The sequence below is a fragment of the Pleurodeles waltl genome, chromosome 7, assembly GCF_031143425.1.
Source record: "Pleurodeles waltl isolate 20211129_DDA chromosome 7, aPleWal1.hap1.20221129, whole genome shotgun sequence".
In the NCBI taxonomy this organism is placed as follows: Eukaryota; Metazoa; Chordata; class Amphibia; order Caudata; family Salamandridae; genus Pleurodeles; species Pleurodeles waltl.
This window is the reverse complement of record NC_090446.1, coordinates 780033911-780049125: the sequence shown is the minus strand read 5'-3', so window position 1 is coordinate 780049125 and position 15215 is coordinate 780033911. Positions and strand designations below refer to the sequence as shown.

General features: G+C 44.5%; 1 protein-coding gene across 1 annotated transcript in view; it reads left to right on the top strand.

Annotated features, from left to right (window-relative positions):
• ADAMTS2 (ADAM metallopeptidase with thrombospondin type 1 motif 2) overlaps nucleotides 1–15215 on the top strand; it is a 1546369-nt gene that overhangs the window by 892022 nt on the left and 639132 nt on the right. Inside the window, exon 7 of the mRNA XM_069199292.1 lies at nucleotides 6857–6962. Coding sequence (XP_069055393.1) covers nucleotides 6857–6962 — 106 coding nt within the window. The remainder of the gene's footprint in view (nucleotides 1–6856; nucleotides 6963–15215) is intronic.

Below are 15215 nucleotides of genomic sequence, written 5' to 3'. Positions count from 1 at the left end.
ACCCGAGAGTGCTGACTGGATCGACGCATCGCTCTCCTGCGGCGAGAAGGAAAGACGCGCCCGACCTGACGGAAGGAGAAACAACGCAAGGTCCTGCTCATGATTGGGATCGACACATCGCAAGCCCTTTTTGACGCACACTCGCCTGTGCAGGGTTATTTTTGACGCACCCAAGGTACATTTTCATGCTAACAGTGTTAGTGTGTGTTTGAAACTACTTAAAAACTCTTTTTGATTTTTGATTGATAACTTGACTTGTGTATTGTGGATTTTTGTCGTTTTGGTCTTGTTTTGTTCAGATAAATATTTCCTATTTTTCTTAACCTGTGTTGTGTCATTTTGTAGTGTTTTCATTAAGTTACTGTGTCTGTTGGTACAAATACTTTACACCTAGCACTCTGAAGTTAAGCCTACTGCACTGCCAAGCTACCAAGGGGGTAAGCAGGGGTTGGCTGAGGGTGATTCCCTTTTACCCTGACTAGAGTGAGGGTCCTTGCTTGATCAGGGGGTAACCTGACTGTCAACCAAAGACCCCATTTCTAACACTCATCAAGAACCCTAGGTACCCAGAGCCAATAAATGAGCTGCACCTTGCAGTGGGTTTTCATTCTATACTGGGTATACACCAATTAATTTGCTGAAATATAAGAGCGAAAAATAGGTATCAAGAAAACGTTTGTATTTCCAAAATGGGCACAAGATAAGGTTTTGAGAAGCAGTGGTTATTTGCACATCTATGAATGAGTGCCCATACTAGCATGTGAAGTACGGGGCATTTCTCAAATAGACGTCTTTTTTACACACTGTCTTACATTTGGAAAGACAAAATGTAGAGAAAAACTAGGGGCAATAACACTTGTTTTGCTATTCTGTGTTCCCCCAAGTCTCCCGATAAAAATGGTACCTCACTTGTGTGGGTAGGCCTAGTGCCCGCGACAGGAAATACCCCAAAACACAACGTGGACACATCACATTTTCCCAAAGAAAACAGAGCTGTTTTTTGCAAAAAAGCTGTGGATTTTGGCCTCTATCAAACATGCACATTTTTGAAAACTAGACACCTAGGGGACTCTAAAATGGGGTGACTCGTGGGGCTCTCACAAGGTTCTGTTACCCAGAATCCTTTGTAGACCTCAGAATTTGGCCAAAAAAAACCTTTTTCCTCACATTTCAGTGACAGAAAGTTCTAGAATCTGAGAGGAGCCACAAATTTCCTTCCACCCAGCATTCCCCCAAGTCTCCAGATAAAAATGGTACCTCTCCTCTGTGGATAGGCCCAGTGCCTGTGACAGGAAATGCCCCAAAACTCTATGTGGACACATCAAAATTATCAAATACCAAACTACCTGTTTTTGCGGGGGGCACCTGCGTTTTTGGTCCTGGGCTCAGCAGCCATCTAGGGAAACCTACCAAACCCAGACATTTTTTAAAACTAGACACCCGAGGAAGTCCAGGGAGGTGTGACTTGCGTGGATCCCCGAATGTTTTCTTACCCAGAATCCTCAGCAAACCTCAAATTTAGCTAAAAAATCAAATTTTTCCCACATTTCTGTGTGGGATCACCGCACCGGGACAAATTTCCTACCACCCAACGTTCCCCTCAGTCTCCCAGTAAAAATGATACCTCCCTTGTGTAGGTGGGCCAAGTGCCTGTGACAGGGAAGAGCCAAAAACATGTTGAAATTGAGGGGGAACCAAAGCCAGTCCAAAAGAGCAGTTTGAAAAAAAAAAGATTTTAGGCTGACAAGTGCAGCAGAATTTTTAACGGTATAGATGAGACAATGTTGGGTGGTAGGAATTTTGTGGATTCCTGCAGATTCCGGAAGATTGCATCACAAAAATGTGGGAAAAATTTGTGATTTCCAGCAAACTTGGATGTTTGCAGGGGATTGTGGCTAAGAAAATGGTGCGGGGTGCATGTGAAGCACACCACCCTGGAATGAACCAGCTGTGTAGTTTTCAGATGTGTCTAGGTCTTGTGGATTTTTCTACATGTCAGCATCCAAAAGTCAAAAAAGTGCAGCCCTCACCATTCCAAGTGGGACGATTTTGAGAATTACCAAGCTCTCATGGCCCAAATGTAAAACCAAAACCCAAAATAATCAAATGTCCTCTTGCTTGCCAAGGGATAAGATGTTTTAGTGTGTGGGGGAGATCTGAAAGATTTTTACCCCCTTCAGTTGGGGTGGGAGCATAACCAGGCCCATACTGGTTGGTAGCCACCACCCCACCATTTTTTTAAAATTCCCTGGCATCTAGTAGACTTTCTGCCCCCCCCAGGGGGTGGACTGAGGGTAATTGCCCAATCTGACCACTGGTGGTCAGAACAACTTTGTCCCAATTTATTTGGGTTGGGAGTATGATCATACCCCCACCCTCTTATTTTGGAAAAAAAAAATCTTCCCTGGTCTCTGGTGGGATTTCTGCCCCCAGTGGGGGCAGATGGGCCTTCCAAAAATAGGCCGATTTGCCCCCAAGGGCAAAACACACACATACACACACACCAATCCCTGGTGTCTAGTGGTTTCTGCCCCCCTTGGGGGCAGATTGGCCTAACAAAAATAGGCAGATGAAATGGCCTCAACACAATTTCCCCCCCAGGCGAGCGACCCTTGCCTAAGGGTTCACTCCCCATACGTAAAAACATAAAGTAAATAAAAAAAATATATATCCCTGGTGTCTAGAGGTTTCTGCCCCCCGGGGGCAGATCATCCCAATTATATTAGGCCGATCTGCCTCCAGGGGTGGCAGAAAAGGCCTAAAAATATTTTGCCCCCCCTGGGGAGCGGCCCTTGCCCAAGGAGCCACTCCCCTTATGCGTAAGCATAAAAAAAAAATTCCCTGGTGTCCAGTCGTTCCTGCCCCCCCCGGGGGCAGATCTGCCTAATTATATTAGGCCAATCTGCCCTCAGGGGTGGCAGAAATGGGCTAAAAATATTTTGCTCTCCCTTGAAAGCAGCATTTGCCCATGGTGCCGCTCCCCTTATGGGTAAGTATGATTATAAAAAAAAATCCCTAGTGTCTAGAGGTGTCTGCCCCCCCCCCCCGGCAGCAGATCGGCCTAATTATATTAGGCCGATCTGCACCCGGGGGGGGCAGAATCGGCCTAAAAATAATTTGGCCTCCCGGGAGCGACCCTTGCCTAAGGGGTCGCTCCCCACACATAAAAAAAGACAAATAAACAAAAAAAAATTATCCTTGTTGTCTAGGGGTTTTCTGTCCCACTGGGGGCAGAAATGACCTAAAAATTATTTGGCCCCCTGGGGAGCAGCCCTTGCCAAAGGGGCCGCTCCCTTATGCGTAAGTGTGATTTAAAAAAATCCCTGGTGTCTAGTGGTTTCTGCCCCTAGGGGGGGCAGAAATGGCCTAAAAATAATTTGGGCCTCCAAGGGCGACCCTTGCCGAAGGGGTTGCTCCCCACACATAAAAAAATAAAAATAAAAATTATCCCTGGTGCCTAGGGGTTTTCTGCCCCCGGGGGACAGAAATGGCCTAAAAAGTATTTGGCCCCCTGGGGAGCAGCCATTGCCCCATTGCCAAAGGGGCTGCTCCTCATATTGATATATACAAAAAAAATCCATGGTGTCTAGTGTGCATTTCTGCTGCCCGATCGCATTGCGATCGGGCAGCAGAAATGCTGTGAGAGACACGAAAGGAAAGGTCTTTCCTTTCATGTCTCTCCCGCTCCACCTCCCAGTCGGAAGAGAAATGCTCTTGCATTTTTCTTCCGGGATCGCGTTGGAGACCTCTGATGAGGCCAGTGCACGATTTGCGCGCTGATGTCATCAGACGTCACTGGGGTGTGGAGGCGGGGGGTCATGGTGGAAGGGGAAGCAATTCCCCTTCCATCCCTGACTGGGGGGTGTGGGCCGGGTGCAGGACGAGCTTGCCCAAGGCACCCAGGGGGTCAAAGTGCATAGCCAATGGAGCTGTGATCATGTTGTATCATATGCGGTACTTAAGTTGGCTGATTCTTTTGCATCTCCCCTGGCTGGTTTGGCCAGTGTGCAGACTATCAATAAGGGGTATATGATGACATATATCAAGGTTTTTGACTTAGAGCTTGAGAACGTTTTATGAGTTATTTTAATCCGTTAATGTTCAAATATACTTCCTTCCAGAGTTAGGACACAGCAGGAGCATTTTCCACACCTGTGATGGCCTTTGGTTGGTTGCTATTTCCATAAGTTTCAATTGTTCTTTTCAGCAGATTTTGAGTGGCATGTATGATCGTACAATATGGCCTCTGATGCTGCATCTTTTTTCATAGCAAACGTTGGTCATGGAATGGGAGTATTTAATGTTGACAAGATATGGCAGTTCCTTTGGATGTTTTTTGTGACACAAATCATTGCATCTGGTAACTCTTGTCCATGTTCTAGAAGTGGTTCACTGGGGTGAACCAAGCCCTCTTGAGTGCATTCTTTCATAGTTTTTTGAATAACCTGTCAGTCAGTTTCTTATTCAGTTCATCAGCATTGTTTAAGTATTCATCTTTTCAGTACAATTCTTGCAGATTCTCAAAAATTGCCTGTACGGCAAGCTGCCACATAGGCTTTGTGGGTGGGTACTGTCATACCGCATAAGACCGTCTTTATCTTTAGATTTGGCATAGCGAGTGGTAGTGAGATAGCCTTCCAGTGGTTTTACAGTAACATCCAAGAAAAGCATCATTCTATTGTTAGACATGATATTAAATTTCATCTGATGTTCTGGAAGTTAACCATTCAGTAAACTTTTATAATTCTTCTGGCTTGCCTGTCCAGAGACAAAATATATCATTGAAATATTGGTACGATGATGATATTTCCTTACAGACAGGGTTGTTGTTGCTCTAAATAAGTCTCTTCTCAAATTCTGCCACATATATTACTAGCCATTTCCGGAGCAGGTTGACAGCTCATAGCAGTCTCTTTTACTTGGAGGTAGAAGGCACTGTTAAATAAGTAGTTCCATGCCAGTCATACTTGAGCTAGCCTTGCCGACTCAAGGATAAATTCAGTGGGAAAAGTAATGTAACCCGGATGTACTTTTTGGTAGATACGGTAGGTTAAGCTGTACTGTATTATACAAGATAAAACAAACAGTGGGACTGGCACTGTTTTAGTATATATCGATTAAAAATCAGTAGCTTAATTTCTGTGACAGAATTACATGTTAAGTACCCAAAGCCCATGGAAAAACTAAAAACTATTTATTGAGAAAAATGAAAACAGTAGCAATAATTCACCATTTAAATATAGGTTTATGTTCTGTAATACATTTGTTTTCTTAAATTAAATAATATCATCAATCTGTAGAAGTACACAGTAATCTTAAGGCCCTTGGTATTTATTATGTATCTCTCTAAAATGTAATTAGTTCAAAAGTGTTTGCGAGTAATAAACCAGGATAAACCTGTTTTGTTATTAGTTTGATTGGCCAAGGGGGGTTTATTGATGAATGTTGAAAATACAATTGATATGATTTTGAAGACATATACATATTGGGAATAAATTTGGATTGTGAATAAAGAAGAAATTAGTTTGATTTCAGTCTCTATCCTTCTGGATTGAGCTGACGTTCTAAATGTTTAGGAGAGTGATACATTATTTACTTTTAGTACTTTTCCTTAGATCTCTATCCATATTGGGGTAGGGACCCTGTCTATTACTTGGTTGTATAATTCCCCCCACCACAGGAGCATTTGAGCCTCACATTTTTCTGATTGGATGACTTGTATCCTTCCATGGCTATTGTTGCTTGCATTCAGAGAACTACCATTTTCTTTTCTTTTCAGCACTCTGTTGTTTTCTTGCTCTCTCCCTGTGTGCTGCACCCCGCCGCAGTCACCACCACACTGTCCTTAACCTTGTACATTGCTTTCCCACTTCTACTGGCTTTCAATTTATATATTTTTTATATTGCTCCTCTGTTTTCCTTACCTTGTTCTTGCCGTTTGGCAGTGTTTATTTCCCACCACCTTACTATTTTCCAACACCCCTTCCCCTTGTGTCTTTAAAAAATATATATTTTGGAGGGCCCAACGTCTGTAAATTGCTTCTGAGCAGCTCCTTTCTTAAAATGTGTTTTTGAGCAACGTTTAATGATAATGAGTTATGATCCAGGCCACTGGAATTATACAATGTTGTGGCCGCAGTAGTTTCCACATTATTATGGATTGCTACCTAATCCATCATCTTATGTATAATTTGCAGATTCTACCTAAAAAAATTGTTTCTAGCACAAACAGATCAAAAGTTACCAAAAATGCAGCGACACCTGTTGCCACTCAGTGGAAGGCCCTTTGCAAAAGTCAACTGGGCATTTTGTCAATTGCCTATGTGTAAAAGTGACAAAATAATGCAGCAATAATGCCACAAAGTGTATGGCTTTCAGACTCATAATTCACCTTTTATTGCTACATAATTTGGCCCTTTGCTATTGCATAATTGCTGTGGCCAAGGTTCTGATTTAGAATATGAATTTCCTGTGCAGTCATCATCTGGCGTATTGAGTCAGGAATGTTGCACATTTTTCTTTTTTCTATTCTCACAGTCATCTATCCTGAGCATTGGTAAAATTGCTGATAATTGATGTTTGGCTCAGCAACAGTTACAAGACAAAGTTAGTCATTGCTGACTTCCCTGTATTATTTACGATGCCACTGTCAAGCTTGTACTGCACCTGGTAAAACTTTAAATCAAGTTGTTTAAAAAATAAAAAAAGAAGCTAAATACCATCTGTACCATCTGCATCTGTAGCCCTCAGAGCAGCCGAAGTAGTACAGACCCTATCGCCAATACATCTATAGCTCCAGCATTGGGGTGAACTATTATTTGTATCATTTGTCCTCATCTCGGATTTCTTTTTGCAGGATATGCACCAGTAACTGGAATGTGTCAACCTGTAAGGAGTTGTACCTTAAACCATGAAGATGGGTTTTCCTCTGCGTTCGTGGTTGCCCATGAAACTGGTCATGTGTAAGTAATATCTAGTAATTTACCCATATATTCACTTCAATAGATTTTAGACCAAGTGGTAATCTGCCTGGAATTGGCAGCATTTCTGGTTTGGGCACCATAATGAAAGATTTTGTAAACATGCCTGCTTGTGTACAAATACATATAAAGCTTGATTTCCAGGGAACTATATGCAACATTAACATTTGCTGCCCCTAAACTAAGTCGAATATGTGGTGAGTCCTTCCCTCTAGTGATATTAAATATGCCAAGAGTCTGATGTTTGTCTTTTATGACTCAATTTTCATCGTGTGGTCGATTCTACATAATTACATTTTCCATAGGAAATAATAATCAACATTTATTAATGAGATGGGTTTATAACTCAAGCCTTCTTGTAGGATCCACCCCTGCCTCGTAGTTAGCCTAATGTTGCCTGGGAGCTGTAGCCTTTAATGTTCTCATTATACACTTGTTGATCATTTGGATTCATTTTCAATTTGTTATTTTTTAAAATAAAACATGGTTCGAAAGTGTCATCTGTTATGAGTCTGCAAGATCCTGTTAACAGATTCAATCAAAACGACTAAGATGGGGTGTGAGGGTCAGCTGCTCAATCCTGTCCTGCACTCACCACTTTTCTGATTTCTGCTGCCACTCCAGTGTGCTAGTTAGTGCATTCTCGCCTCCTTCTGCTGATTCCTTGAGCCACAGACGAAATGGCAGTTTGGTTATGGCATAGTGGCCACTATATTAGTTTCATCAGGCATCCAGTGCGATGGAGGATTTCTGCACTGTTTCCCAATGCTAGGTCACCTTTGTCAGATCTTGTCACCCCAGCGGAGCATGTAATGCATTGTGCCTTCTGTGGGGGTGCAGGTGGATTCCTTCTGTCCCACTGCCTGGTCATCTCTATCCTTTTGCAAGTGTGCACCTCTCTGTGCTCATGCTGCAGGTCACTGATCTCTGTAACAAAATCATGGCTGCTGTTGATGAAGGTGGTGTGGCCTAGGTTTTGGTGGTGCCCCCTGTCTTTGTTTCTCCTTGTCGTCCTTCCAGCTTTCAGTAACAGAATAACACACCCATGGTGAATGTTCTTGTCCCACGGTTAGTCATAGCACGTGCACTCAACAACACATTAAAAGTAACATTCTTCAGAAGGCCAGCAAAGCTGGACCTTAATAATAGAAAAGTCTTCCTTGTCACCTAATGATCCTTCAGCTGGTGTGAGTCAAGTCCATGTTCACAGCGGCTATTGATAGCCCTGGTTTCATGCTAAATAGGGTCATGTGTAAAATGGGTTCTTGCAGAAGGGATGTGGAATTCCTATAGCCCAACGGAACATATTGTTTGGGGTCAAGGGCAACAAGTTTACATGTTTATTTTGTCCTTGGGACAAACCCTTTGGTTGCCACTTTACAGAGAAGGGAAATGTCTGAAGTTGAGGTAATATGTGTGCCCATATGATAATGCTGTTAAAGCTTGCGTTTATGGTTCACTAATGAAAAGGTACACACTTGTTTGAAAAGTTTAACAATATGAGGCTAAGTGTAATGCGCCAAGGATTCTCTCTGGTTAGATGCAAATGTTTGCAGAAGCTTGTAAGCAAGAGTGATGATTCTTTGCTTTCAAAATAAAATGTTCAGAAAAAAATGCAAGTAGGAAAAAAACATTTAGCTACTATGAGGTGCTATTTCTTTGAAGCGTCATTTAGTAAAATGTGTTGATGCATGCTAGTATTTTCCTAATAGAAAATCAGTGTAACCGTTTTCAACAAGATTATGGGAAGGACGAAAATAAACAAGCACTGGCAAAGCCAACTGATCCAACATTTGTTGGGAGCCTTCTGGTTTTGTCAATGTGTGTCTTATTTTGACATGAGATTTGTAACACTATGTTGTTGTGGGTGCTGCCAGGCCCTCACCATTGTAACAAACACTGGCAAAAAGTAAAAAAAAAGTATTTTGGCCCCAAAAAGCACTCATTGCCACCAGTGGTGTAACAAAGGCCCCCCCCACAGTCCCTGCTGTGCAGGAGGACCCATCCATGGGGCCTCCTCAGTACAGCACCTGTCCTGAGTGAGTCTGGAGTTGGGGGCCCCCTCCATGTTCTTTGCAGGGAAACCCTCCAGTTTTGTTATGCTACTGATTGCCACAGTAGTTCTTGGCACTGAACAAAACTACTTTGTATGCCAATATGCTCCTTGTGGAAGAGCAGAATGCGATCACTCACAGTAAAGCCAACCCATAGATAGATAGAGAGAGAAATAGAAGTTTAATAAAAACAAAATCTCTTGGTTAACGCCAGACCTAATTAGAGACCCATTTCTTAAAGAAAGTCACAAAAGTGCACCCATGGTGTATGTCGTAAAATTAGTGGTTCACATGAATTCACAAGAAATTACAGAAGTAGACAAGGAATTCGTACACCTAGAAAATGTTTGGGAACTGTATTTTAGCACGAGCAAATATGCATGTGTAGATTTGCTCATGTGAAAATCTATTGAGCGTTTACAAGTTCACTTTCCCTCCAACTACTTTTTTCCCAACCCTGGAAGAATTTTTACTTCTACAATTGCCAGGAGTAAATTTCCAACCTTTCCCGGTATGGGAAAAGATTAGAGAAGAGCTGGTGAAAATCCTTAAACATGCAAGTTTGTAGCTTTGCATACTCAAAAGCATTCCAGCCCTGGAACTATTGCTTACTGCTTCCTTCAGCCCCAGTATGTAGATAAGCGAAAAGGTGGCAAAATAAGGAAATTGCTATAGTAGGGATTGAAATTGCAAGTATTCAAGCCCTACTATAGTAGTAACCCTGACATAATCAGAGAGGCTATTATCAGAGCTCCTACAAAATGACATTGCTGCCATAATTTGCCGCCAAACTACATGGCACCAAAGGGACAAGTAGATTTTTTTACAGGCCAAGTAGATTTAAGAAGCAACCTGTCCGAAGGACAGGTAGATATTTTATTAAATTGCACACCCCTGCTGCAGACTGTAGCATTTCCTTATGAGAGATTCGGGATGGGGTGCATTGGCTAGAAAACTGATCTGAAAAGTTCACATGACAAAAAGTGTTGAGACACTCCTCTACTATGTGGTGCTCTTCTTGAAAGACATCCTTAGATTGTTTGATGGAATCCTTTGTTTCATGCTTCAGTTTGCCAATTATTGTGCCCATAGATTGCTAGTCTGCGGCCTCTCCCTTCACCACATCAAGTCTTATTATAACATAACTACTCAGTCACAGGCACCAAAAAATGATTTGTGTACACAGAAAAGAGATGGGTGAGTGTACAATTTGGTGCTTTACGATGAGCATGTATCCTGACTTTTGTCGTTTTAAAAAAAGACAGAAATATAACCTGGTAAACCAATATGTGCTTTATCCACTGAGGTTGGAGGCAATTTACAAAGACATTTCCAGTTTTTAATAATCTATACCTTGCCATTGAGTTCCTAGTCTACCACTTCAAATCTAGACAAAACCTTTCAAATATAACTCATGTTTGTGGCACAAAATGAGGGCTTATTTATAGTTCTTGTGACTTGTTCGGCTCATTAGACCTGTTGATTCTCATCAAGTAAAATTTCTAGGTCTCCTAGACCTGCATGTCTGTCGAGAAACTTTTTTTAAAAACCTTTATTTATTTGGTTTTCTGAACAAGAAGAAAAGAAAAACATGACACAAGAGACCGGCACAATCCTCAGCACACAATTAAATATTGGGCTTATAAGGGAGAATGATCAGTGACGTTAGTCGGTAACACAGATGTAACACAGGTATACACAGTGACTTGGCCAAAGGTGGGGGGGCATGTCTCTTTCTACTAATTCCCAAACAGGGAACACATAAGATTACACTACAACAACAATTTGGCATCAGTCTTGTATAGCAGCACAGTACAGTTCCATTTACTGCCAATTAACCTCCCTCCCCTATCAGCCAGGGTGCTCCACCAGGAACTCTTGCAAAGGCTGTCAAATATTTTGGGGATGGTGGGAGGCATATAGTTCACTATTTGTGTCACAATATATTAGGCTACAGATCCAAGCTGCCCCACAGGAGAGGTCCTAGTCCCCCAATGTGTAGCTATTAGTCATTTAGCAAGTAAAAGTGCCAGGGCAGTGAGCCTTCTGTTTGGTTTGGGAGTATCTGTCACATACCCCAGCAGAGCCGGAAGGGGGCTGGTTTCCACCGGCGCTCCCACCATGAGAGAAATACAGGAAAACACCTCCCCAAGTAGCTTTCAATGGTGGAAGAGGTCCACGTCATATGGGCAAAGTCTGCCCCAGGTGCCTGACATTTGGGATAGGAGTGTGAGTGGGTGCTGTCCATCCAAGAAAGCGCCACAGTGGTGACATACACTCATTGGAAACATTTATAATGAATTAGTCGATGGCGGCTGTTCAGGGATATGCGGTGTGTTTGGGTGCAGCAGGTCTTCCACATTTTATCAGAGATAGGCCGCTCCCAGGTTAGCCTCCCAATAACTACAGAGCTTGCAGTCATGTGTAGGAAGAAGGTCTAGGCACGCAGTGTATAGCCTGGAGATCAATCTGGTGCTATCTGTGTTGTCAGTGAGCAGCGTGATGGGAGAGAATTCCTCTGGTGTGATAACCGCCCGTGCAAAAGCCTCACTGCACACTTCTAAAAGATGTGGGGCTAAAATTTGTTAATATATTTTATAAAATTCACAGGCGAAGTCATCTAGCCCGGGAGCTTTAGAGGTATTCAGGGCATCTATAACCTGCATAATCTCCTTGCAGGTAAACAGTACACTGAGGAATTGTTGTTGTGCTGAAGTAAGCCAAACCATGGCCACCTCCTCTAGGCACTGTGATAGGAGTGACATGTCCTCACCCTGCCGACTGTCATACAATACGTTATAGTACGCTAAACACTTACCTCCTGGGTGCCCACTCTGCGCTCCCCACCTCTGCCCATAGTTCAGTTATATATGTTGCTGTGCAAGGGGGCGGATGAGGCGCACTGACGTGCACCCTGGGTGGTCACCCTTGCCATAACGGTGGGTAGTGGTATACCTACTGAGGTAGAGAATCTTGCGGTTCACAAGGTCCTGGTACTGCTCCATAAGGGCGAAGCGCTCTCTCAGATCCGGACTTGCACCCCTCATGCATCAGTCTGGTCTAAGGTTCGGAGTGGGTCCTCAACTCGCAATATACTAGTACGTATATCTCGTAGCACGCCATTGTGCTTAGGTATGCATATGCCCATATGCCCTGTGTGTACACCTTAAAGTCTTTCCAGAGTGTTGCATATGTAGAGACCATTCCTGCATTCAGAGCAAAGTACTCCGTAATTGCCACCTGCAGGTCAGAGCAGAACACGGCATCCAGTAGTGCGAGCAAAGGGAACCACCAAGGATGCTCCCGCAGCCCCAGGTGGGGGATAGAAAAGGTCAAGATCACCAAGGAGTGATCTGATAAAGTGCATGGTAGGTGCGTAACCGTAGACGACCATATGGACACCGATGAAGACACCAGCCAAAAATCTATGCACGTCCATGTACTATGTGGGGCAGAAAGGTGAGTGTAGTGCATCGACGTCTGCGGTCGCAAACACCATAGGTCACCCAGCTGGTAGGTGTTGCAGAGATGTGGCATGGTGCATAGAGATTTGGATTTTAACATCGGGGTCTTGGCTGTGGTGTGGCAGGTTGGGTCCCAGATCATGTTAAAATCCCCACCTAAAATGATGCAGTTGGAGTCCATGTGGGCCAACTGGGTTGATAACGTGTGAAAAAAAATGGGGGCATCTGTGTTTGGGGCATAAATGTTGGCCAGCAATACCCTGTGTCCCACTAATGTGCCTTCGACAAAAATATACTAACCTTTTGTGTCAGCGACAGTAGAGATTAGATGTAAACTGACACTCTTGGGTATCAATATAAAGACCCCGCAGGAGTAGGAGATGTAACTAGAAAACAAACTATGAGGACCCCATTGAGCAGCAAAGGTATAGGTGAACCTGGAGCCAGCTGAGTCTCCTGTACGAATGCTGTTGCAGCACCATGCCTATTTAAACAGTGCACCACCTGCTTGCCCTTATGGGGGCTGTTAAGGCCCCTAGTATTCCAGGATACGAATACGCTAGATTGTGGTGTGGAGGTTCCTATTGCAGTATGCATCATTGGAGTATTAGTGGATGAACGTGTATGGAGGTGAGTGATTGGTCACCATGTGTCAAAGAAAAAGCAAAAATCTCAATAGCAAACACATCAGCAAAACCCAGAACCCCCACCCTCCTCACACACTCAGTAAAAACGTGAAGTCCCAAAGTGGCCGTACTGACTTACAACAGAACCTAAATGCAAACTTGTTATCAACATTGGGAAAGGAGCAACGCCATGTTATGGAACTTCCCTTGTACAAAGTTAGTCTGTAAAGGGAATGAGGAAGAGCGAACAGAGGAAGGGTGCCAAAATGATATTAGTGAGGGGTAATAACCATGCATGTATCACTGTGACTCAGTGACAATGAGTGGGCATCATTTAGGCAGGAAAAAATCCAGACTGCCTGGCAGTTGTGTGGCTGATGAAGAGTGTTCTGGGGAACGTCGAACCGGCAGGTCATGTTTCTTGGTATATTTCTTGCAGAATGCTAAGGCTCCCATTGGGGTATCAAAAAAGCTGGGCTTGCCATTGACATCAACCCTGAGTCTGGCCGGTTACAACATTCCATAGCATAGCCCCAGCTTGCATCCACAAACTTGCGCCAGGCCTCTTGAACCACCATGGTAAAATCTGGAAAGATGGACAGGGACATCCCTTGATATTACAGTGGGCCCTTTTCTTGTGCCAGCCAAAGTGCCATGTCACGATCCTTGAAGTTCTACAGGCTAGCGATAACGGGACTTGGCAGCACAACTGGGATAGGCCACAGGCCAAGGGAGCGGTGGGCTCGTTCCACCACAAATGTGGCAGTTACATTTTGGTGTCCCCGTAGTTCACATAGTAATGTCTCCACAAAGGTATCCAGACTCCCAGCAGCAGAGGTCTCCGCAACCCCCCCAATTCTAATGTTGTTGCAGCGACCGCACGCCTCAAGGTCCTCGTTTTTTGCAGCAACGATGTGCAATCCAGCCTCCAATCTGTCCAGGTGTTTATCTGACTGGGTGCGAGAGTCCTCCAGCGATGAGACGCGTTCCTCAACCGCCTGAAGTCGAGTGTTGTGGCGGTCCAGGAGCTCTCCCATCTTGTCTAGGCGAGTCACTAAGCAGTCAAACCGTGCATCAGTGCCCTGGAACACAGAGCGCAATTCTGCTGAAATGGACCATAGGTCTGTCTGATGATCCAAGGCCAGGCCTCCAGTCGCGCCCTCTGCCATAGCTGTCTCTGTGTCTACCGATGTGAGGGTGTGCAATTTTTCGAATGGAAGCTGGCATTACTTGGGTTCTCCACAACCCATGGCAGTCTCCACCCAGCATCCATACAAGGGCTTGCCTGGGAAGACCACTGCACGTAGCAGACCCCAGATGTGTCTTATGGGTCAAATCATCATCGTCATCTGGCAAAGGGGGGAGGGCCGCCACAGGTGTGCCGCAATGTCCAGGCCCTCCAACAGTGCCCCAACATCAAAAGGCATGCAATCATATGCAAGAGGGGATGCAGAGCCCCTAAATGTAAGTATCACAGGCCGCGCTGCACCAATCCACCTCCAAGCGGTCAAGGAACACCAGCACTAGGCTCGCGGCCAGTCCAGATGCTGCGATGCCCCCCGAAGCAGGAGCCAGCACCCGCAAAAACAAAAGCAGTTCAGACAGGGGCAGCAGGCCACAACGTGCGGCCCTCCAAATGGTACCTCAGGCTTGCCTGCGGCTCCTATTTCCACTGGGCCTCTGAGGCCCATGCCAGGACCGGGCGGCCCTCCCGCTGCCCCCACCTACCTCTGATATGTACTCCGCATCGATGCAATGGAGGAGCTCTTCTGGCGGGCTTGGGGATTCCTTTTGCCGGAGCGTAAACACCACACGGCCATAACGGTCGCCAGCTTGGCTCTGCCTTCCCCCCATTGGGAAACTTGATTAGTGAGTGTAGGAAGTTGGCTCTGTGTATACTATCTCAAAGTGAGAAATAGTGTGCACAGAGTCCAAGGGTTCCCCTTAGAGGTCTATAGTGGCAAAATTAGATAATACTAATGCTCTACGTTGTGGTAGTGTGGTCGAGCAGTAGGCTTATCAGAGGGTAGTGTTAAGCATTTGTTGTACACACACACAGGCAATAAATGAGAACACACACTCAAAGACTTA